Consider the following 26,477-nt stretch of genomic DNA (forward strand, 5'->3'; position numbering starts at 1 on the left):
CAATTCGTTGAATTTATTTAACCGCACGCAATACGTTTCCTTTTACAGTATACTATATAGTAGTATCATAGTATACTATATAGTTCTTATATAGTAGAGAAAATTTATATTTTCTTCGATTTAAATTTATTGTATTAAAATTGACTATATTTAAATTGGTATTGAGAGTTTTTGCTTATGAATAGATTGAATTTAATCTCAATTTCAAAGAACGGATTATCATTCGTAACCAGTATAACGCGATGTCATAGCGTAAAGGATTAATCTCAACCGTAGAATTATCTTTTATACAACTTGTTTCAAAATCGACCCTTTTTGCTTCGCAGCGAAAAGTTGTATTATCGTGTATAAAGTAACGTAAATTAGTGGCTTTTTACTTGCTGATTATTTTGTCAAAACATTTTGCAAAACACTTTCCTGCTGTGATGGAATATTACCCTGTTAACAGGTTGAGTCACCCACTAATCTATTAATATATTTTCCACTAACCTGACATATTGTGCTTTAAAAAAAAGCTATACTTATAAAAAAAAAGTCTAAAACAGTGCTCGGGTATGTACGAACTGGGTAGTAAAACAGCTCTCTTACGATAATACCATTAAAGCAAACAAATCAGTGACAAAATTAATCAGTGAAGACGTTAGAAGAATATAAAACCCTCGCCCACTATTTTAAATGTACCAACAATGTTAAAAAGAGAAATAAATCTTCGTTAAAATTTTGGTTGTGCAATTTTGATATATGCAATTGTTATTTTATAAAAAAGATCCACAGTCTGCTCGTGGGATACCTGGACACCCAAGTACCTCAGCCGTTCAGTTGAACCCACGAATTGCACCCTGTAAGCCAGTCCAAATACCACATTCGGCCGGCTAGCAACCCCAATCCCGGTGGGCACAGCTCGCTCTTAGCAAAGCGCGGTTAATTTCATCCTCCACGGCGACGGACCGGTAAATCAATTTTCTGCTGGCCCGAAACAATGCTGCTCGTTCCGTTCGTATCTTAATCCTCGAGAGCATCCACCGTTAGGGTGCACCATCGTTGGGGTAAGAGCATGGCCAGGAAAAGATCCAATAAGAAAGAGTGAGAGAGAGAGAGAGAGTAATAGAGAAGGAGAGAGTGAGCTAGAGGGACGGAGAAAAAGAGAGAGAGAGAGAGAAAGCGAGAAAAAGAGAAAGAGCGAGAGAGAGAGAGAATGAGAACGATGGTCAGCAACCCACGACACCGACACCGATAACCAGCTCTCCTCCCGTTCCGGCACGAGAGATCGATAAGAGAATTGTTACCCTCGTAAATGAGAGGGGCCCCGGCCAACGAGTCGTGGACAATTCGCAGCGTGAAATCGTCCTTTTTTCTGCCGTCAAAGCGAGCGCCTCGCCGCGAGCGAAAGGGAAGCAACGAGATCGAGGAACGGAGAGAGAGAAAGAGACAGCGGGATAGAGTCAGTGGGGTTCCCTTCCTCCAACGGTGGACCCGTGGGCCCTTAAGTAATGCCTAATGCCTCTCTCGAGGAGCGGTCCGACCGAGTCCAAGTGGGGAGGGGAAGGCTAGAATGAGGAGTAAAGCGAACGAGAGCCGAAAGGAGAGTCGCGGGAGGGGGCGAGGGCATAAAAATTTGTTTTGTTTTTCTGTGGAACGGTCGCATTCCAACGGCACCTGATTGCCGCGAGCCGAGCTGGACCCCTCGGCTCTCGGGGTGGTCCCGAATAGCTTGGGACCATCCTGGACCGCTCCACGACCGACTGGACTTTTGTTTTTTACCCCACCAGGCCTTCTACTTCTCTACGTCCTCGATCCCCGTTCCGACAGTCCTTTCTCTCTCCCTCTCTATCCTTCACTCGGGCTGCGTCCTCTTTCATCCCGTGGCCAGGTCTCCCGGTACATCTACAAACCGTCCGAGCTTCCTCTCTGCTCCTCTCGCGTAACAGCACGCGAGAAACGCAGAAACAGAGAGGGAGAGAGAGAGAGAGATAGCCAAGAGCCTCCTCTTTTCTCGTAGAACGGGGAGCGGAGCGTTCTTGCGATATTTTCCTGGAAATATCCGTGAGCTGTTCCTCTCCTCGGTCTCGAGAGACGAGGATCCGCGCCGTGCCGCCGTTTCAACGGACCCGATCGACGAATCAGCCGATACCCGACGTCCTGCCTCGGCGACCAACTCTGCTACCCACCGTGACTCTCGCTGGATAGATTATTGGTTCGAAGTAAAACACCGGCTAGACGACTCTTTCCGATGATTGGAGCAGAGACCGTGGGAAAATTGCTGCGCCAACGACCGTCAATGGGTACCCGTTTTCCGGTCCCGCGCAACCCGCAACGCCGGTCGGTCGGCCTATTTGCGCCTCGACTACTTGCACGATCTCCGACCGCCGCTTTCTTGGGTTTACCAAAGCTTCCCTTCCACTTTAGGACCGTTTTCAACACCTCAATCGCTTCGAGGCTTTCGAATTTTATCGATCATTCGTTGGTTTTTATCTCTCGCGAAAATCAGTTCGCTCGGATAATAGCATTGCGATTGTTCATTCGTATATGTTGGGAGGATGTTATTATTTAACGACGATTTTGTTAAATTGCTGCAGAGAATTTTTATGTGGCGCGGAAGAACAATTGTTTCGTTTGATCAACAATGTATTAACATTAGTTTGTAATGCGCAAGTGAAACATAGAGCAGTGGTAACACGAGAAATATTTAACATCACAGTAGGGTATCTTGTATCGAACGAATGCTACAGCAAGCAGTTCTTTTAATCAAATTCTCTCCTTCCTCTTTTTTATAATTCTATGTAAATTTATAATAACAAGTTAAATTTATGGTATTGATATATTTGTATGTTCTTATATATTTTTCTTTCTTAAGAAATTTATCCTATTTTCTGTGAAATCATTGTATTCAGTAATAATTAGATTGCGGATTTTATGCATTCATGATAAAAATGATTAGAAAAAATATGAAGATGTGAACACATCGGAACAATTTAATAACATTGTTATTTTCTCTTCACTGTATTAAATTGATTAAAGAGGAAATACATTTGTATCTCATTTTCTATTGTGTTAAAAAGTTTTTATTTTGCGTTTAGTAATCAGTGTGCCGCACATTTGGCAATCTTAAGTAATAGTCGGTGGTTTTCGAAATTTGTTCATCATATCATAAACCGAAAGAATGTTAAATTTTAAATAGAAAAATACAAGCCTACGTTGATTCTAAACTTAATCTTAAAATCTCGTTAACCATTAGGTTTACTGCCAACATAAACTTACGATTTTCTACTTAAAATTTAACATTCTTCCGATCTCCAATGATAAATACATTCCTTCCTGGTATTAAAAAAGAGCCGACTATAAAATTTCGAAAACTAAAATAAGATAATACGTTCTTAATTGATGTTTCGCATAATGTCATTTCACGCGTGTTCACGTCTGTGTCGTACCGTAGTATGCATATTGTCAAACATTCTATCCCCATCGATTGCAGCAAAACGTAACCCTGCACCATGTCACTCTGCTGGTTTTCTACGGATTTCTTCTGCTGGATTCTACGTGTATCTAAATAATCAAAATTGCGACATCTAGCTACAGATGAAGAACTAGGACATATTCCAGAATGGCTGTCGGATGCAAAAAAAATCGGCAAAACGGTTCGCCGCGATCTTAACAATGATTCGAAAGCAGTGCGCACCAAGAGTTAATAAAGACCGACACGCAAGGCGGTCGAGATGACCGGGAGGAAAGCGAGAGGGGTAGAAGAGAGAGGGAGAGCCTAAAGTGAACAGCCGTCACAGAGACCGGGCCTAATCATTAGTCTAACTACGAGAGGATAGAAGAGCCGGGCTCTCGGCGCATTCGCCACTTTTATTCGGCGCAGAAAGGCCGAACGGTCCATCCATCTCTCGTGTTTCCACTGGTTCTCGTCCTCCCTTCCCGTGGGCCCGTGGGCCCGGTCCTGGAAGGAGTCGCCCTCGGCGCTCGAAGATAGATAGATAAGGAGGGAAGGAGGTCCTGGGCATAAAGGAGCAAAAGGAGCAGCCAGGACGAGCCGGGGCACCCAAGTTGAGACATTTTTACCTGCCCGCGGCTTCATGTGGGGAGAGATATTGACTCGTCTTCCCTGTTCGGGTATCCGCGCGATTTGGCGGAACGGAGAGGGCGCACGGGGAAACTTTGTATAATATATAGGCCGCGCCGCGAGTCCCACACGTACACGCGTCTGGCCACACGCACGCGAAATCCGTCCAGATGCGCGTACAACCGAGGATCGGGCCCACGCCGCGCCGCGCCGGGCCCATAAATCGGGCGATGCTTTTTAGGGGATTACAAGAACCCTCTGACAAATCGAAAGATCATCCTCGACTAATTACAAGGTCAATTAATAGGTTTCTCCGCCGGACGTAGACAGAGCCGTTCGCTTCGAGCATTTTCTTAACACCACCAGATTCGTACGTTTCCGGTGATCTCGACCACTCTGAAGAAATTTAAATATATTCTATTCAGTTCGTCGTGCAACCGTTTAAATTGTCGAGCAGTATGTATCTCCTTGTCACTTAAACGTTTAAGAAACATGAAAATATGTTTTATCAGCTGTGTCGTTGTCAATTAATTTATTCTCGAATTTTTACCAAATTAGGGTGATCTTTTCGATGAAGAAACATTTACCGTATTATTAACTCGGAGAATTGGAATTACAAAGTAATTAAATTATGTTATAATTCAATCACATTATTATTTGTAATTCAGATCTTTATTCGATTAAATTTTCTCTTCTTTTTTTTTAATAATATCGTGAGTATTAATGTGTGGCATATACATATATAGAAAAATTGACGGAGAGTGATTGGAAAGATTCAACGACTGGCACACGGTAATTAATTTCTCATCTGTTTATGGACATCAAGAATTCGTTCTAATGATGATTCTTATATTTTTTTTTTTAAATATTTTATGTTTCTTATACATCTGAATTATAAAATTTGAAGTAGAGCGATATAAGTAAAAAATCTATTGAATTTGTTTCTTGTCTTAGAAAGTTTCTATCGAGGTATCGATTTTTATTAAATACCGCTAGCAGTCAGAGTTTTCACTTCGATGTACATCGTAACGCGAAAGCGAGTGATTTGCATAACATTTTAATAGGCTTGCGCGCCAAATAACAACAAATTGAATACGAACAAGGTGTTGATATTGATCGCCGATCGAGGAGGCATTAAAAACGAAATAATTGTCGATAAATTGTCGTCTGGCTGTTCCCTGGCAGGTAATTAGCATGAAAAATACGCATGATACGCGGCGATGTCCCATAGAGTCAGTCAGGTGCGAAAAGGTCAAGAGCAAACAGCCTCTAAAAATGATAAGCAAAACATCCTTCCCTGAATATCGATGACTTTGTCACCTAGCAGATTGCAGATTTATTCGGTATTATCGACGGACACGGATTCCGAGATTCTAATTAGTATACAATTTGAATACATGATATCCGCGATCAATAACGTTGAGAAAACCGAGCGAACATAATGAATGATTTTTCTTATTGCCTCGCGCAAGCCACCTGGCGCGTTTACGTAACACATAATGATATTCCAACTATAGACCATTCACGTTCAAAGTGGCCGATTGATTTCAAAATTTTCATTAAGCGCGCCAACAAAGATTAAACCGTTCTCACCACGGACATAGTCTGCCGCAAATCGAACTTGTCACCCACGCTGATCCAAGTAGACTTTCATCACCCATGCAAATCTTTATGACAATAAAATATTTGTTACTATTGTATAATTTCACAGAAAAACGATAATTAACATCATAAAAATAATGACTAACACGAGAGTTATATATAATTAAATTATATTATTAATTATATATAATATAATTAATCATATTACATTAATTTAGTTTCATATGTATGTATATTATATATAATTTATTATATCATATATATAAAGAGATATTATATACATTATATAAAATTGTATTTTATATAAATGGAAGAGTATAATCAAATTGTACGCCGCTGCTGCTCCATTATTCGAATACAATTTACTAGAAATTTCAAACATTGCAAAACTTTTCAATTAAAAATTGCTCAACTTTTTCGAGAACTATTCGAATGTGCACGTTTCGTTCGAAGAATTTGAAAGCACCCGCCGTTCCTCGCGCTTAGAACGAAGCTAGATGTTTTCCGCGATAGTGCTGGAAAAGGCGAGTTTGTGGAACGAAATCGAAACGAAAACTATCACTCGATGACTTCAACGGGTTCGTAGAGAGCGGGTTGCAGTCTATTTAGCTCTTGTTGTCCTTGTAGCTGTATCAAAGGCTCCGATGGTCGTCGCGAGCGGCCACAGTAGCGGATCACATTCAAATCAATTTTTTTTTCCGTTCGATCGACACAATTATTTGCGGATCCCGGCTCAGCTCGGGTTCGCAAACAATACGCGAACGGCGGAGAAAGAAGGACGAAGGATCGAAGGGGCTGCGGAGGGGCGAGCGATGGCAATCAATTAAGACCCGCCCCGGGCGTCGTATAACGTAATAACGCAATTTAATTTATGCCGGCTTTTTATCGGACGCCCGGAGTTCCCAGTACTGGGTTGGGTACATATGTCGAATAAGTTATGGTTATGGGTATCAATTTATATGCATGCCGCATATCGCGTCGAAGAGCCTAGAACGTTTCTCACCGCGAGCCACGGCATCAGGCCTCTCGGAGATAAAGCAGGAGGGACAGATAAGCGCGAACGAGGAAAAGGGACCAAAGACTTTCCGAGAACTGTTCGACTGCGGTTCTTCTGCCACCCTCGCGAGCGGACGCGAGTGTCCCTCTGATCTCCTCTCCAAGACTGATCTTTCCTCTTGCGAACGAATTTCCTGCATAGCGAAAGTGTGCGAGAATTATATCGGTTCTCGAATTTTGGTTCGTGCAACGATCAATCTTTCAAATCGAGTTGACCGTTCGAAATTTTCGAACGATTAGAAATCGTCGAACATGTTCAGTTAATATTCAATTAATATTCAGTTAACGTATTGTGTAATTGTTACTTATTCGTTTTCTTTCTTTCGTTTCGTATAGGTGCGGGTTTCACTTTCTCAATTCCTTGCGTTATAACAACGTGTCAAGCTCGTGATGAAGATTTCATTGAGTTACTAAACATAGGGTAGTGAAGCTGATTTACTAGACGTAGTAATTCTTATTCGGTAAGTATAGTTGATTGCAACTGAAATCGAACCAACGACGCAGCAAAAGTATTTCTTTTAAATTGAAACGAAATTTGATTCTACCATCGTGAGAATCTAGAAATGATAGTCAATGAAATACACGAAACTAAAATTGTCTCATTCCATTCGCAAAGCGAGTCAAAGTCAAGTCTGCTTCTTTTGGGACATGACGAATTTTAGACATTTCGAATAAGACATCAAATTTTTTTACTCAGAAATTAACGAAACAGAGAAATAAAGGCGCAGCGTTTGGTTACCGCACAGTAACCGGCTCCACTGCTCTATGACTTTCTTCTTAAACGCTGGCGTTCGTCTTCTTTTAAATTCGGATTTCACGTACGATAATTTGTTAGACATAAATAGATCATTTCTGACAGATTCCAACGTTCCATCAGAATCATAATTATTCTTCTCTTTGGTCCATATTCCTGGTATCCCCATGAATCAAATTAAAGCTTCTAAAGCATAACCCGTATTAAAAAAAATGCAATTACTACTTACAAATGTTATTTTATCTATAAAGTGGAGATTCGCGAGATTCTGCGAGTAAATTTTTAGATTATTATAACGTGAAAACCTTCCTCTTTAAAAAATGATTACCGGGACACACTTTGAAGTAGAACGAATTACTTTCAACAACGATAAGATCGAATTTGATATGAACAAAAGATTTACTTTCTTTAAATTATTTTCACCACATCGAGACGAATGCAAATATGATTAAATCATTTACAAATACACACAGTTGTCTGTATTTATATTCGCCGTATAAAAAAATTATCGCAATCGGAATTCTGCTAACACGGAGGACACCGCAAAATGTTTAAAGTACTGCGACTGAGGATACGAGCACAAATGGCCAGATCTCTGCATAGAAAGGATAAAGAAAAAAAGAACACGCGGCTTGTAGTCATCAGACAGATTGATTATTGACCAGCATAATCGGCCAGATACCCCGTTGTGCGTCGCGAGAAAATCGTGGAAACGGCCAGGAAAGTGTCGAAATTACAGCAAACGGAGGAACGGTGATCGGAGCCGCGGATCTGCGTTACACGACCTTCCCCCTGCATTCGGTGCACATCAAGATGCAAATGTGGACGAGTTTACATGCGAGCGTTCGCTCGAGTTCGAGGCCGTATGAATAAAGCGACGCGAGGCGAACGCGGAAGGCTGTGAAATTAATAGATTACGTTCGCCATCCGTACGAAAACTTTTCTTCAGCTTTGTTCTCCGTGCAACCCCCGTCCGATCTAATGAAAACACCGATTCATCTTCACATTTTCGAAGAACTCCTTGAGAATCGGACGAAATTGCTTCAGACTCGTTAAGCTCTATCATTCTATTTCTTCGCTAGCCTCTATCAAATTATTCGGAGAATCAATTTCGACGAATCACTCGTAAATGTTTCAATCTGTTTTCCTCAAATTCGCGAGCTGTTCATTATCAGTCGCACTGAATCGTGATTATTGTTTCGCGAAATTGTTTGTTTGTACACAGTGGAAACAAAGACTGGACTAATATTAATTGTCTTTGCTGAAAAATGCTATTATTTGATTTCGTGAAAACTTGAATTAACACTAACCTATCATTGCCTTCCAAATAATTGATTTAATCAAATTGTTGAAATTGTAAACATATCATCCTGTGACACGATTATCAATACACGTATTGACCTTGATTATTTGAATTAATAATAAAAAATGAATGTTCGGATAAATTGAACAATTACTTGACCACAGTATTAAATTTTATCTTTATTGATTCGTATAACAAATCAAATTTATATTAATCAAAATTCTGCCGTACAATAAAAATCGTGAAAAATTAAAATAAGTTCAATCTTGTCGTATTTATGAAGCAATTTGTTATAAGGTGAATCAACCACGTTTTATGCTCGACAGCTTTAACGCTAACAACAAAGTGATGCTTTAGCTCATTATTTAGTGAATTCTAATATTAAAGGACTCGATAATCGAGGTTCTACGAAAATAAAAATCGCGAAGCAGTATAATAAGAATCGGCAAGTTCAGTGTTACTAATGAATCGATGCACACATAACATGTACAAATACTAATTGCTTCTATCTAGTAGAAAAATAATTGTGACTGCTATGCATTAACTACTACAATTAATATATTAGCTGCACGTGCAGCATGTAGCCTTTAATTTAAATCGGAGGTAAAATTAAAAATTATATAGAAGATCGTTTGCGCCATTTAAAGATCGACACAGCATTCTATAATTATGTGTCACTAGATCGCGACCTTTATGCAAAATGAAATGTTTCTGTGTCGTCTGAGGAACAAAAGTTAGATGAAAATGTGTTTCTTCATTTGATAATGTAAAGATTACTAGCATAACATAATAGTTTTTACTGATTTATATTTTGCCTACTCATTTTCGTTATAAGTACATTAAATCCGCGGTTCAGCGATCATTCAGTCGTTTTGCAAATGAAAAATCTGTGGAGAAGTCGATACGCGCTTCACAGTATGGTTTCCGTTTCGGTCTTCACGGTTGAATAGTATTTTAGGCGTAGCTTTCCCGATAGCTTTTACAGTAAATCCTTTGCGGAGCGGGAGGCAGGAAACGTACGGTCTTGAAAAGGTGATGTTTCATCGCCTGTCGCAGAGAAGATCGTCGTGGAAGATAAGATTTTACCTGGAGTATATCCACCGAAACTGTTAACCGTACTCCCGTAACTGAAACATCAATGGCGGAGCCGCTATTCTTGATAATGAAAAAATATGGAAATTATCGCACGGCCTATCGCAATTAGCTTCGTTATTTATTCGAATTTGTAATTGTGCCAGAACGTCCAGACGGCTCGACCGATCTGTCTCTGTCACGGATCTCGGCATGATCAACAATTTACAATTTTTAACGGCGACCAAGTGTCCGGTTGCACTTGGCTCTTCGAAAATCACGCAGTCGTGGAAGTTGCCACTTTTAAAGAGAAATTGTTTTCAACTTACAGTAATTTTTAAATGAACAGATCAATCTTTAAACAGATATTTAATCTAAATTTCTATTAATAATGCATCATAACTAATCAAATTTTTATTCAAAATCTGTTACATTTCACATTTTTCACTGCGTACGCAGCAAAATTCGGATAAAGATGTTATGGTACATGCAGATCTACAAAATTCAAGGAAACATATTATTTAACTTGTCGAGTATCGCATGGGTCACATATGAATGTCGTACTAATTTTTTACTTGTTCTCAGAGTTCACTTTTATTGCAATATATTTGAAAAAAACTGAATTTTACAAGAACATTTTGAATGTAAAAAAGGTAATCCACTATAACGACTTTTAACTTCCTAGTTTCGCTTTCATTAAACGAATAATCTTGATTTTCTGAAAACTTCTAACCAGAAATTATTATATACGCACAGTTTATTTATCACGCAAGAAATATCAGATCCATTAGTTCTATACCTCCAGTTGAACCATTATCTCAATTACAAACCTACATTTATAGAAAATTTTGATCTCTAGTTTCCGAAGATTAATTTTAATTAACAGCTGTTTCATTATGAATAGTAGATCATTCAAAGTGACATGAATAAATCCTTAATCATAATTATAAAACAAATTCTCTATACGATATTTTAACAAATTCTCAATTTTATTCTTCTTATTTCCAAACAAATTAGCGATAAAAAGAGACGAGAAAATTGCCGAAAAGTTCGATGAATATTTTATTTTCATTTTTTATTATTATTATTTTTATGTCCTATCTACAATTGGCTCCATAGAGCCAACCATTCCTGTAAATTCTACTTGTTCTTCGACAATTTCGATTGCCAAATCCATACGTAGTGTATCTCCACATCTCCACTAACATACTATGAAACAGCAACTATACTTCTTAACGCCATATTCGGGAATCTTTGAACCACATTTATGTTATCGTTTTTTCCACACAGCATATAATAATAGAATAATACAAACTTTACAAAACAATATTTCATTTTGTAGTATAAATATCCAGTGTAATGCTATTAATTTTTCTTCTTTGTTTTAATATGATTTTTCCATATAAGTGATTTGTCAAAGTGGTCGGTGTCCTTAAAGTTTCATCGCTTCTTCATAATAATTTATAATAATATCCTGATGTTCCCATTGACGGATATCTAAACAATAATTTCGGCGTTAACGATAAGAACGGCGACTCCGTGATCAGGTTAAACAGCACCGGAAGCTTCCGTTCCGTTTGAACGACAGTCGCTCGACGCGGTACGTCAGCGTCCGCGGCAAATTATTCATACGGGATAAATCTCGCGTCTCACAGATTCGGTTCAACGAACCTTGCAAAGAGGAATTCCCTAGCTCGGAGGAGAGCTCCTCTCCCGAAAGACACAGCGGTGGCATCGTAAATTGTTCCGCGTTCAGCCGTCGTCGTGACGCGAATAGAGCACGCGGAATGGTAATTCCCGAGTGAATGAACCAGCGAGACAGGTGTTTCTCGGAATCGGGCCTATCTTTCCGACGTAGCACCGCGCTTTTTCCGCGAACCTTTCAGCAAACCCCGTGCTTGATCTTCGAGGAACCGGATCGTGATCCTCGATCCGCGATTCAGCTGGAAACTAACGGAATTATCCGTGTCCGCTTACAATTAGAGGTAGATTAGCTCGTTCCGCGAGCTGGTTTATCGGTCTTCTGTTTAGATTACTGTTTCAGTGGTACTCTTGAAAATGGAATAGATTGTGCATCTTCGTGCGCAAGATCTTCTAACCTAAGTAAAATGGGGCGGTGTTTGTGATACATCAAATTATTTGGTTTGTCAAAAAGATTTTACCACTTGCCTGAGGTTTACATTGCGAATTCATATGCAAACTCTGTCTTTGATACGTCATTTCATGAACATAATTTACAAATCTACTCATGTCATTAGCTTATTCCGGATTTTTATGCAAAATAAAAATTGTACGAACAAGTAGCAACTTCATTCTTCCTTTCTTGATCTTAATAGATTAAAATTAATACATCGACGCTTTAAAATGCTTTTAATTTTTACATTATTTAAGATTGGAATTACCCGTCATAAATGCACCAAATCCGTAGTCTAGTTGTATGTGCATAAAGTCTCACTGTCCACTAACATCTATAAAAGAATTTAGGATCGTGAAATTTTCTATAAAGCTCTTAATTATATATCCTCCACAACTACTGCTCACTTGTTATTAAAAAGCCATTATTCTGTCACTGACATATTTTTGAGGTTTTTCATTGAAATACATTCCGATGTTTCATTTGGTAGTTTTGATCATTTACCATGAATTTATTTTACAATTTTAAATGAGTTTCTTCTCACTATTGTGAGTTTCGAATACAAGAAAATAATTCGACGGCAATTTATTTCATAACTTTAATAAAAGGGTTTTTTTCTAAAGGAGTGTAATTTCAGGAAACAACTTGTTTTATAATTTTAATAAATTAGGATCTTCTTGAAGTGTTACCACATCCTTGACCTACAAAGAAAATGCTCGACCAAGTTGTTTTACAGTTTTAATAATATAGGACCCCTTTGGAAGTATTACAGAAAGACATCATACAATTAAGTAGCAATGTTAACTAACAATCTCCATTGTCACTTGTCGTTTTCATATTACTAGACTGCGGATTTTTATATCAAATATTTTCCAAAACGATTGCGAGAACAGAAATTAAATGCAAATAAATTGTCTTTTAATTATCTTAATAAACAAAAAATAGTATAATATCATCAAGAACATATTATCAAATTCTTCTTATATGTTCACAGTTTTAGACTATTATAATAAAAATTTAAATGAACATTATTATCAAAAGCCATTATAATAAAGTTTAGATTCTTATTATAACTACGTTATTTAATAAACCCACAACAGATCTTTCTGGCGGAGTACAAGTTCAACCTACAAATGAAACGATGCTTTCTTTAATAATTTTCATAAACCAAATATCGTTAAATGATCGCAGGCTCGCCTCTCAATAATTAAACGATTTACACAATTGTCCGTTGGAAATTCGAATAACAGAAGAAAAAGGAGAGGACCCTCGATAACTGTACTTGATCGAGGCCCAGGGAATACGGAGGATCAGGAGGTGCGCCAGATTGTCTGGGATCTCCCTATCAAAAGCGAACCGGAAACCGGGCGATTTCACGCGTTAGCCTCGATCGACTTGGATCGTTTTCGTGATCACGAATCCGCTATAACCGGCCCTCCTCGACGTTCCCCACCTGTGATTTCACACATCGAGAACGTGTTCAAGATGTCCTTGTAATTTATCTTCCTCGAACTTTCTAGAAGAATTCACCGGTGTTTCTCGCGTGCGCGCGCGGCCAATCAGGCAGCACCGACGAAAAGGATTCCGGCCGAATAGAAAGTTCTATGATGAGAGCAGGCATTTGCATAAGACGACCGCAACGAAAGTGGAAACCGTCTGTCGTCCTCTCTCTTTCCATCTCTCTCTCTCTCTCTCTCTCTCTCTCTCTTGCTCTTTCTCTTTCTCTTCCTATCTGTTTTTATCTATCTCCCTCGCCGATTTTTCAAAAGATCCGCACCGATTTCGATCATCCGAACGCGCGTGACATAACCGGAGAATTATGTCCAAGGGTCCAAAGAAGAATTCACGATGGGCGGTCTGCATGAACGGTTGCCAGGACCTTACGGGAAATACATGTGTATCTGCGCCGAGTAGAAAGTTCTCACCGATCTACGGTATCCCGAAACGTATTTCTAACGCGAAAAAGTCCGACAGAAAAGTTCTGTCGATCCTCATCGTCGACCGAGCCTTCTAGACGAATGTCATCGATCTGCGTGCACCGTTGCGAATTCCAAATACTTCTTATGTACTTCTGATTTCTCCTTGATGGTTATCTTTGCTCAGCTGTGTAACATTTTTCTTTCAGCGATCCTTCGCACGTTTCGTAGCTGTAGATCGAGTACTCCTCGACTCCCACATGTTTGGATAATTAACCTTCATTCGAGTATGTATGAAAATGTTTGCAGATGTTTGGTTAGTCGTTAAACCGAATGGGTGGAGAATCGTTTATGCCAAAATCATTCGTGTATCTTTGCGATTTATGAAGAATCTTGTGGTGTAAATTTTTGTCAGCAAACGACGTCTCTTACGAGACCGAGAATTTTATATATTTCTTTTGCGAAAAGCACGCGTAAAATACAGAACAGCAGAAGCTTCATCGAGATTTAAGATCATTGTCACATTAATTAAAACTTAACGCAACTGCGAAAAGGACAAATTATTTCTTATCTAATCCCTGTGTTCCAATGCAAAACATTTTTATTTTGCATGAAGATCTGCAGTCTATTACATCGTTTAATAATGTTATCCAACCTAACAATTTGTAACGAAGTTAAAAAAATGAATTTTCCGATCACTGAAGGGTCGCTGATTACATTAGGAATATTAAAAAATTATATAACACGACATTTTTACACTTCCAGATAACGAACAGAATGTCTTGTATTTAAATTATACATTATGTACGTGTGAAATATCTAAGAGCAGAGAGCACTCGCTGATAGGTGAGAGAAACTGCACAAATAGTTAGTTGACCTAGTTGATTATTTAAATGTTACCTCTTGACTGAAATTAATAAACATGACTAGTAACTCATAAAGTAAGTCATAAAGTAATTCAGTTGTCATAAATAATAACTCATTTCATTGTTAGTTCCGTTTCCATTTGAAATAGTATATGAACTCGGCGCTTGTCTCAAGAATATCCAAACATTGAAATACTGAAAATCTGAAAAATAGATTTACACTTCTACGTCTTTCATCTCAAATAATGCAAATATTTTTGATAAAATAATTTTACGAATATAAAGGTTTCCACTTTAATTTTGTTAATTCTGAGATAATCAGCTACGTATGTATTTCCTAAAAGGAAGACAACGGAAAATAAAACTTCGATGTTAAATGTCTCAACAATTCTTAATTGTCCGACAGCGAAAGTTATCGTTAACATTAATTAATATTTGAAGCTGTACCATTCGGCTGACGAAAAAGTCAGAGTTACACCTGGGGATCTTTCCTCGTTAGTTGTTAGCAGCAAAGTAACTGTGATTTCGCCTCGGCCAGTCCGCGATATTGCGCGACGTTACTTTTCACGAGCGTTGCAGGAGATGTGCGCGGGTAACGTGGTGGCAAAAGCAAGTGAACCAGGCTCGAATAACAAATCAGTTGCGTCATACCACAAAATTGAGCCGAACGCGTCATATCACGTCGAAAAGTCACAGACGTTCACGGTTCCGTTAGAGAAGAGAGGAAAAAGGAGTGACGCTCGGCCGCCGAGGGAAACGGAGGAATTGGAGCTGAAACTGGTTTCTTAATCGGCAGATTTGAATTCAGAAACAGCTTTGAAAATGTTTTCAAACCGATCGATGTAATTAATGCACTCTGCATGAGTTTACTTCGGGATTATAAATCGCTTTGACCAACTGGATTCTACCGGTTTCGAAGCAGTTCTCGTGGGTGTGAGCATTCTGCGGCACGGAATGCCTCGTCTAGCGTTTCTTCGGTGACTTTGGCAGATCTTCGGCTCGGTTTCTCGGACGATCATTCAACGCGAGCTACGCGAGAGCCTCGATCTCGCGGAGTCCCGTCTCACCTCGACAGGAAAATCCGCGGATCGAACGCGAAAAACTCTTCGCAAACATGACAATGTCAATAATTCGGACCAAATTCTCTTCTGTGTTCACGTGAGAATCGTAAAAATGCCAGAATGAAGTTTAACCGGTTATCCGTCGGGATCTCTTTGAAAAGTGTGTACGTTACTCTAATTATACTGTGCATATAAGTTCGATTTTCTTCATATTTTGTTTATACATGTATATACGTAGATAGATAAATAGATGAATATGCATCCTTCTTAACCAGTTAGTAGTTTTTGACGAGTATACTCGTCATGCAGAAATTTCAATATTTTAGGTTATAACTGGTTAACCAACAACTTACTAATACAGAAGCTCGTTTAGTTGAATCGAAGCTATACTAAAAGTATTCAAAATACTTTAGATATCTCGCGGTTAGAAAAGTGTTACAGTCTACGATTTGAGAAAGGAAAATTGGCGAACGTAGCACGCATGGAACTGTTGTTGATACTCCGGTGTTGCTATCTGTTACTAGATCTTACTAGTTTAAAGGTAGAACCTCGATTTCCGTGGCTGTTCTGCGGGTTCGCGTCCTACAATGTCCGGCAGGCAATAGTAAATCGATCCAGGCAGCTCGACGTAACGAACGAACGAAAATACGTCGCGAAATATAACGAATCTATCGACACGTTCACTGCCGCGGTTTACTTTATTGTTAGGGTGGTGGAGCCGGTTACTGTGGGACGACCAATTGCTGTGCTTTTGCTTCGTTTGGGGGCATAAGTAACTTAATATTTATCGGATAAGATATGCTAAATATTATTATGAAAAAAAGAAACAAAATGAAAAAATCCTATTATATCAAAATAAAGAAAATAATAGAATAAAGGAAACTTCATATATGTATATCTTATTCGATGAATGTAATAAATTAATTAGAGCCGTAAACAGGCAAAAATGCACAGCAATGTCGAATCGGGAGCTTTGTACACTCTGTGGCAAGCTTTTGTATGCACTGTGCACCTTTTTATGGAATTTGGAGCTTGCCCATTTTAGTAGACCGTTTCATTGAAATATGTATACAACAGAAAATCATGCTACATTATACCGCAAGTGCTTAATTAACATTATAAGTACCGACGGTCATTTAGTAATCTTTTCAAAATTGATGATCGACAATTGGAAAGTTGTTAAAGAATTATTGAAAAGAAACGAAAACTTTATCCGTAATTCAACAAATGATTTTGATTAATATCAAGTAATAACTAAAATTATTATTTAAGAGAAAATTATCCAGCTTCTTATACATGCAATCATTGTCAGTCCTGTTAAATAGCCTTTCAGTATATAAAAAATCTTTTTACAATTCTTACATGGGAATGTCTGCGTCGTTTCAAGACTGAAATAAAAAATGATTTCTTCTATTTCGAATGATATCAGCAAGAATTGGACAAAAATTGATTTCTTTTCTCTGGAATGACAGCGAAAGTTATGTAAAAATTAATTTCATCTCCGCAAGAAAGTAATCGGGCACTCCGACTACACACATGATGTATATTTGAATCGAAACCACTTGGCGAATTAAAACCGTTTTGTGACACATACAATCTCCTTCACGTCATATATGATGATTTGACGCTTCATGTGATTCAAAGAAGTCTGATAAGGTCTAATAAATGCTAAGTTTTATAAATACTATTTAATACAATACAATATAAACACTATTTACGAAACTCCGCATTTATTGTATTTTGTCAATCTCCTTGAAATGGCAGCAAGCGTCAAATAAAATCGGCTGTCATCCGATTAAAAAAATACGCGACATTATCCTTAGATTACGTTGAATTTAGGCGGCAGAAACGGGCCAACCGATGGCCTTCCGAGTCTCGGAAATGAAGAACGACGCGAATATCAGAACTTGAAGCAGCAACGCGTTCACCGAATCAGAAGTCGCAGTGGGTTGCGTCTATCGATAAGTGCGCGCATGTATGTCAAATCAGGATCGCACAGCTCGATCATGGACCTCGCGGAGCTAGGTGCACGCCAGCGTGCAGCATTCGCGGAAGCTGTTAGCCTCCGGCTGGCTGGAATTCACCGAACGATCAGACATTGCGGACGCCATAGACCAGACGTCACCCGGAACATCGAGATTACGGCAACGGTTTCGTCGCTGACCACAATGTCTCGTCTCTATTCCCATTTCCTCGGATCCTCGAACCGTTACGATTACCGCGAAAATGGCGCTGATCATTTTCAACTTTTCTCTCTGTTATTCGTTTGTTTCGGAAGACATTTTTTGGCCCAACGATGACTCGGAACACTGGCTTTACGAGGAAACGGTGTCTTCTTCGGAACAACGATAAACCGTCTTCTTTCCAGGACTGTGCAAGGTCTTTACATTAGAATAATCGGTTTCTTTATAACCGAAGATCACGCGCAGCTTATGAACTTATGTGGAAGCTTAACGATCCGTAGAACCAGACATACACGAAACTGATACTTTAGGCGTTGCTGATTCAATTTTATAGCTAAAAGGTGAAAACACTTGTAGGCGTTAATTATAATCCGATATCCAAGGAACTCATAACAGTCGTTATAGGGTATCGGAGTCGGTCTTGTTTCTTTTATTTTGTTCATTTTCGAAGAAAAATGTTTCATATCTCGATAAATATAAAGTTGATTATACGTGAAGACTAACATCTTCACTACCCTAGTCGAACCATACACGAAGAGAAATAAAGAAAGAAAGCATCGGAATGACTAAGAGATAATATTTCGTTTGCTCCCTTTAGAAGAAGGAACAACCTACGTGCAGTTAGTCCGCGGCAGAGTCTTTTCCATCGGAAAACAGGATGCGAGTTGCGTGGAATGGAACAGCAGTCTCTCGTGCTTCGAAAGAATGAGATCAGGAAGATCCTCTACAAGGTGAATCACTTTGACGACACTTTTACTGAATTTAATAAGGAAACTCGGACGATCTTCTTGGACAAAGCAGGCCGACGGTGTCCCTGCGAGGACACGAGGGAAGAAAGAGATGAGAAGGATCTTCTGCAAGGTGTGTTACTCTGTCGACAAACTGGACTAGGCTATTTACATTATTCAGATCTAAAAGAACAACAGATTTTATCTGCAGGGATTGCTGTTGAACTTGCGAGTCGCTCGAAAAGCTCGAGCCTTTTTCCAATCGCAAGCGGCTGATTATCGAGTGACAATGATGGTCTGGGAACTGCGGGGAAGGGAAAGTCAGAGCATAAGATAGAAACCAAGGCGGACCGATGGAGCTGGAGCAGCTCGAGTCTTTCGCGGATCGACGAGGCTCGAGCTTTCTCCGCAGGCTCGAGCCGAAAATGCTCGATGACCTGACACTATGTAGCCAATCGACGCAGAAGAAGGATGTGTCACCATGTGCCATCTCATCAGAGTCTCTTTCTTGAAAGAATAAACCTCTGTTTCGTTTGAAAAAGTAAAGGAAACGATGCATGGACAACGAGTGGCTCTAAGTGCTTCTGGATCTAATAGTAACTCCAATAGCGAGAACACATGGGGGTCGCATGGAGAAAATTTATGATTAGACTACGGTATTTTATGCAAAATACAAATCGTCCGCATCGACTGCAAATTGTAGAAATTAAATAACTGCTGCGTTCTTTCTTCATTGATTCATCCTTTTTGATAGATTGAAGAGAATATTTTGATATTTTAATATTGCTTTAACCTTTTCGCTATTCGAAATCGTAACTATCCAATGTTGCCATAAATGCATAAAACCCGCTGCCTATTTATGACATTTACTATTTATGACATTATCAATTATTTTATTTTCATTTTTCTGCTATTTTGTATGTAGTCTCCGATGTTACTAATATTATCGTATATAATAAATTGTAACGATGATCATGTAGGCTGTACTGTTTAAACGTTTGGGTGAAAAGGCTTATTCAAATGTAGCCAGTAATTCGGTATTTAATAACTTATAGCATGTTATTAACAGACTGCGGATTTCCATTCAAAATAAACTCTGTTTGGGTTACTTAAGATTCAAGTACTATGCAGATAGACAATCAATTTTCTTAATCATTTTAACAGGTTGAAAATAATGCAACAGTATCTTAAAATTCTTGCAATGTTCTCACTACTACGATTTACCTACTTTTGTCATAAGTGCATAAAATCCGCAATCTGATTATTCCCTATCTACTAAACTGTTTAGCAATGAGTACATATCTACTTCTTGTTTCACTAAATTACAAGCAGTCTCTGAACCCGACTTAAGCTGTGTCATTTTAGAATTATTGTATCAACGTTTAGCAGACGTGACAGCTAGTTTCGTCATAGATCGAAATATGCATCAAAATGATCCCCCGATTCTTAATTAAGCTGTCCGATACGCTTGAAAAACGTTGGGCAAATAATTCCAAGAAGACCCTGCTGGAAATATGTAAAACGAGCTACGATATATTTAAAACAAAGTCAGATGTATCTCAGACAATTCAAGAGATGCATCAACGTGTCTTGCAACCCTTGATGAAGGTACAGTCGCAACAGTCGCGGAACGTTGACAAAACAACTCGAAAGGCCACAACTGACACCCGAAATCGTTGACAGTAAAACGTGTAAACAAAGCACTTGTTTTTTCTACGACCCCCATGACGATGACACATAGACACCGAGAAGGCAAGAAAGAAAGAAAGAGAAAGAGAGGATTCAGTAACGAGGCAAGAGAATAGATAGAGAACCGGGCCATAATATAATGACTTACTGTGCGCGGTAAAGGTCATGATGACGTCGCTCTGGTCGATGGCCCTGAGATCTTGACCGGTAAGGTCGAACTCGCTGACCCTCCGTTGCTCGCCGATTGGCTTCTCGTCTTCGTCCTCGCCGAGCGCGTTCTTGTATATGTCCAGGAGGAACTTGGGTGCCGACCTCTTGACCTGCGGCGGCCTACCGGCGGTGTTCCTCGGCCGGTCCGGCAGCCCGAGAAGATTCAGTATCTCGTGCTCGACCTCCCGTTTCTCCCTCTGGCTGATCACCCTGTGTACGACCGTCTGGTCATATCCATTGTCGACGTAGAGGCCGCTCATCCTGTCCGCGGCGGCGGTGCTCGTCAGCCCGGCGAGGATCGTCCCGAGGATCAGCAGGGGCGCGAGACGGCGCGGCGACATCTCGCCGCGTCTTTCCGCTCGCTCGCGACACGGGCCGGAAGCCACCATTCTGTCTCCCGCCGCTTCCACCACCACCTCCACCAACACCACCTCCCCCTACGCCACCGCCTCCTCCTCCTCCTACGTCGGGGCTCGCACGACGACGACGTCGTCGTCGTCGTCGTCGTTCCTATCGAGCCACCAACGTGGACGCCGAGCGGGACCGCCGCCTCGGCGATCGAGCCGCGATCGAGCCGCGACGGATCGATCTCGCGTGATCGACCCACTCGATCCCACCTCGACCTACACCGCACAAATTTCAAACACCACCGTCGGCTTCCACCTTTCTCTATCCTATTTTCGATCCTCCTTTTGCCGATCGGTATTGGCCCCCACTTATCGGAGATCGACGGGATCGCTACGGTCCGCGCATCCGTGGATCGATGATGCTTGTCCCCGGCCCGACTCGTCCGTTGGCTCTACCTAACACCGCACAAATTTCAAACACCACCGTCGCCGTCGTCGTCGTCCGACTCTCTCGATCCTCCTCTTACCGATCGCGCGTACACGTACGCGTATCGCCTCCACTTCTCGGGGATCGATATATGGTCCACGCATCCGCGGATCGATACGACGATGATGCTCGTCCACGCACTCGACAACAAGTCGTCTGTTGGTTCGGTGTCCATCCACCGGTCACCTTCGACCTTTTCTATATGTATACCTTTTTTTTTTCGTTAGTTTCGCGCAGCTCACAACACTCGCGCGCGCGCATTCCCCGGACACGACCGATCCGATATCACGGCCACTTCGATCGCGATCCCATGGCTCTCAATGACTCGGACGGACACACATTGCGCGCACTTTCGTCTCGCTGCGATTTAAAGCGATGCACGCCGCGCACGTTCACCAACCGCGATCACGGGTGACTCTCGAGACCGTCTCGGCGAGTACCGGTGACCACTGCCGCCGACTCCCGTGATGCCAGTGCCAGTCTGTTTGTCTGGCCCGTGCCGTGCACCTCCTCGTCGTCGCTGCTCCTCCGTGAGGCCTCACCACCGCCTCCCAGGGCCGTACCGCTCCTCCGATAGAGCCACGCCTCGCTTTGCCTTCCTTTGCCTTTACCTCTTGACTCTCGCGCGTTCCCTCGTTTCGCTCGCCTCGTCTCGCCGCGCCTCGCCTCGCCTCGCCTCGCCTTGCTTCTCTGTTCCGTTCTCGTCTTACCTCGCCTCGTCTCGTCTCGTCTCGTCTCACCTCTCATCGCCTCTCGCATCGTTTTGCCTTTGCCTTTGCCTTGCCTTGCCACGCCGGTAGCCACGCGTACATACTGATCCTCTCTTCTCCCGTCTTCCTTTCATACACCTTTTCCCTTCCCTTCTCTGGCTCTTCGTTACACGCAACCCTCTTCTGTCACACCAACCTATTTCAATCTTTCGTTAAGACTGGCCTTGGGCCGAGGTGCTCTCGTGATCCCAGAACGATCGCCGCCTCTGGATTCGATCTGGAGCCGATCCGCTCAGAAAAGATGACGGATATTGGTTTTTCATGGAAACAATCATACCGAAACCATCTCACTTGAGAAATCGATCGTGCCTATTTGTTTCAAAGCTTCCTATTCAATATCGTTAATACCATTCTCTCGATTTCTTCTATAATTCCTTTACTTCGTTCGATCTTTCTGCCATGACTATTGCACGCAATGATCCTAAACTCATATCTTGTTGTTGTACTTATTCTTATCATTACCATTCATTATCGTTCTTATTAGTGTTATTAGGCACTCTTACTAATGTGCTTACTATAACTTCACTTTCTATAATAAAGTGTCTATCTCATTGACTCGATAAACATTATTGCTATTATTTCACAATTATATCGGTCTGTTATTCATAGTCTCACTTTCCGGGGTGCTAAAGTAATGAGTTTAGAAGATGCAAGAACTGACACCATTAATTGCTACACTTTTCGTTCTAATATCGAAAATCACGACAGGGCCGACTTACCATCCCTTTCTCTAGCGATATTAAAACAATATTGCGCGTACGTTATATTGTTATACATAGAAGTCCAAAAATTCTGGCAATGAAGTGAAACACAGCTTTGCCATCAGCAGCAAGAGCTTACTGTTCAATAGAGCACTTTTTAATCTTTCAAAGTTTAATCCTCGATGTGACAGCGAAACGAATGAATTAGTAACTTGTTTCTTCAAGTATTTAAAACTCTGGCACTAACTCATTTCTTTAACTGTTCAATTTCTTGATCGGCACTCCTTTATCACTAATAAATTCCTGGACAAGAAAGAATTCTATAATTATTGCTTGCCAAACTTTGCTTCAATGCTTAAATATTCTTTATAGAAGAGTGCATAGAATATCTTCGAAATAAATTAGAAAACATGTCGATATTTTTAAATAACTTTGTTCCCAAAAATTAACCATTGTCTTTAGATTGGTCCAATAGCTGTATACGTAAGGAAAAATTATTTAAGCTGATAAACGGACAAGACTTTTCTCGTCATGGAGATTTTAAAATGTATATGTGGAATGCATTACATTTCACGTCGTTCTAACCCATTAATACCCAGTGAGAACGTATGGTAACGCATCGAATTTAGACAAATCAGTTTCAAACGTTGCTACAACGTTTTCTCTATCTAGTATACTACTCAGAGTGTCGGAATATATTTTAAAAAAACTGTGTAACAAGTATACATGTATATTTAACATCCGCGATATAATTATTTCACTTTTTGTAATTAATTATCCTGTACATTAAAGATATTTGACTTATATATTTTCTAAATATGTCATCAAACATTTTGTTGAAATAAATAATCGTTAAGTGCCCAGCGAATTTTCTGTTATCAGTTGAAGTATGATAATATAACTTTCTCACTGCAGTGAAGAAAATTCTCATTGTCGAACGTGTTACAAGTTAATTCCCTGGTTGACAGGTTTAAAATCACATCTGGTCGCATCGCGAACGCATGGGATCGATAATCGAAATCGTGGATTTCGATCCCCCGATGTAGCATGTCTAACTCGGTCGGTACAGCATTCCATGAAAGAGAACAATATTATTAGCGATGGAGGGCCGTGATACGGTGAGCCGCGAAAATGAAGGATAGCTTCGTATACTTCCATGCAGAGTGAAACGGTACGCTCACGATTAGATTGTTCGACAAGTGTGCAATGTGTTGCGTATACACGCCGCTTGTACGCCTATTGCGGCATTCGCGGAATGTTGCATGTAACACCGCGTGTTCGCAAGGTTTCGAAGAAGTTCGCGAACGTGTATCACAATGTAACCGTCACCTTACGTAATAGAAAGCACGCTGCACATCGTTCGGATACGGGAACGGCTCGAACTCGGAATTCAATTTGCATCCACGTTCGCGGTGCAAAATTTTCGCTCGATACCGGCGAAGACACGTTCCGCTTGCAAATCTCCGTTTGTTCTTCCTGCTATTCGTATGCTGCGGCCGGCGAGAGTATTCGTGCATTTAGAGTGGCTGACGAACATTACCAATTCAAAATTCTGTCTTCCTAAATTCCTCTTTCTTATCGAGGTTAATTGACTCGTTAATTTGCCTGGAATTTTGTGGCGGTGAATCGCTCTGCTTCACTTTTTATCCAGATATTGCGACAGAATTATATTTTAGATGCTAGAATTTTTATATATGCGAATGAATTAAAATCATAGTGGCGTAAGTCACGGTTTCGAAAATTTTCATTTATGGCTTAAAATGTAATCTATCTGCGATAAAATATTAAAAAGACGAGTTAAATTAATTATAATATCACTGTGAATTAACTTAACTATAAGCTGTCTTAACAATAAAATTGACCAGTAGACCAATACACATGTTAGAAAATAATGACACTCCTTGTTTCCAAAACTGAGGAAATCGTGACTTGGACCACCATTTTCTTCGACCCGTCCTATGTTAGTATAATTTTTGGATTTCTCATGAAATCTCTGTTAATATTGGTGTTCAACACTAGAACTAATGAATGAACTTTTATATTGAAAAACAGAATGACGTGAATTATAATAGCATAAATAACTTGCCATTGTCACAAAATAATATACATTAGTCTGATTTAGGGGTCGGTAATTCTAGTACTGAGCAGATAACTCTTTCGATCTGTGATTACTATTATTAACAAAACATGGAATCGAACTATCAATTTGACTTCAATCGGGATGGTGGTAAAAAATAAGTACATGAATTCATAAGTAAAATTAGGTAAAAGATTTAGAAAATAGGATTTACCAACGTGCAGCTTAAAAACATTTTTATTCAAATCGAAGTACTATAGTTTAAAAGAAAGCGGTGTTTATTGCAACACAAATTCCTCTACCGCGCCAAAAATTTTGTAACACCGTTTTCATATAACACGATTTCTCGTACAACACCAAAATAATGTAATAGATTGCAAATTCTTATGCAAATTAAAAATGTTCTGCCAGAATTATAATAAATAGAGGTAACATAAAAACTTATCTCATATTCTAATAATTTGTACACGGTGAAAATGATATAACGGTACGTTGAGATTCTCGTAATGCGTTCACTGTTTCATATCTCGCTTACTCGTGTTTGTTACAAATTTATAAAACTCGCAGTCTAGTAATAGATAAGTGCATAATAATATATGCAATAAAGTATATAAAAACGAACAGTTAATTACATCCGCGCGGAAACGTTAGAGCATAACTTTGAACGATTCAGGCAATGATTAACGATCAACGCGATACAAAAGTGTTTCTCCGATTTGCCTAACTAATTATAATTACATAACGAGTTTGTTAAACGATTTCTCGCATGACAATATTCTGCGTGTCTCAAGAGGAAAATTTTCGTGTAACGCAATTGCCTATAACACGAATTCGTAGAATGTAACGCTTTATTACATTATACCGTAGTTCGTGTATATTATTTTAGGAAAATCGGAATGTTTCCTCTTACCGATACAACAATTGATCGTCCATACCGTCTAAACGGCAAAAACTCGCAAGAAATTTCTGAAGGACGCAGAAAAGCAGCGGAAGAAATGAAAGTGATGGGAGGAAGCGATTCGGAGGAATGTTTCGAGTAAGGGGCCAGTCCACCGAATTTTCGAAAGCATTTGCACGGCCCTGGGTCATAGAGATAGGACCGCCCCTGCCGAAGAAGTAGGCGGCGTTCACCAGCCCTGATCGTTGGTGTTACACGGCTCTCTAACATCGTGCCGGAGGCCAGGGTTAACGAAGAAATACTGTGCGATGGCGGCCGACCGAACCTGGAAATTCCTCCAGTTTTTCAACCCCTGGGATCTTTATCAGCCATTCCGACCAGCTATGCGGAATTCCACGCGATAACCGTGCCGGCGCAGCTCCATCGAGAAAACTGTCCTCCGTTTCCGGTGCGGCCTCGAGAACGCAGAGTTCGGCCTGAAAAATTCATTTTCCGAGATTTGTCTTCGCAAAGTAATCGACACGCTGTGGATTTCAATTTTCATCAGTCGTTTTGCCAAAA

At 40.2% G+C, this 26,477-nt stretch overlaps 1 protein-coding gene across 1 annotated transcript in view; it reads right to left on the reverse strand.

Moving 5' to 3' along the window:
- Window positions 1-21,938, reverse strand: part of Gbb (glass bottom boat) — a 56,037-nt gene extending 34,099 nt beyond the window's left edge. Inside the window, exon 1 of the mRNA XM_078192688.1 lies at window positions 20,575-21,938. Within this exon, the coding sequence (XP_078048814.1) occupies window positions 20,575-21,025 (451 nt within the window). The 5' untranslated portion in view covers window positions 21,026-21,938. The remainder of the gene's footprint in view (window positions 1-20,574) is intronic.
- Between the last annotated feature and the right edge of the window lie 4,539 nt (window positions 21,939-26,477).

Source organism: Augochlora pura, chromosome 10 (genome assembly GCF_028453695.1).
Source record: "Augochlora pura isolate Apur16 chromosome 10, APUR_v2.2.1, whole genome shotgun sequence".
Taxonomy (NCBI): domain Eukaryota; kingdom Metazoa; phylum Arthropoda; class Insecta; order Hymenoptera; family Halictidae; genus Augochlora; species Augochlora pura.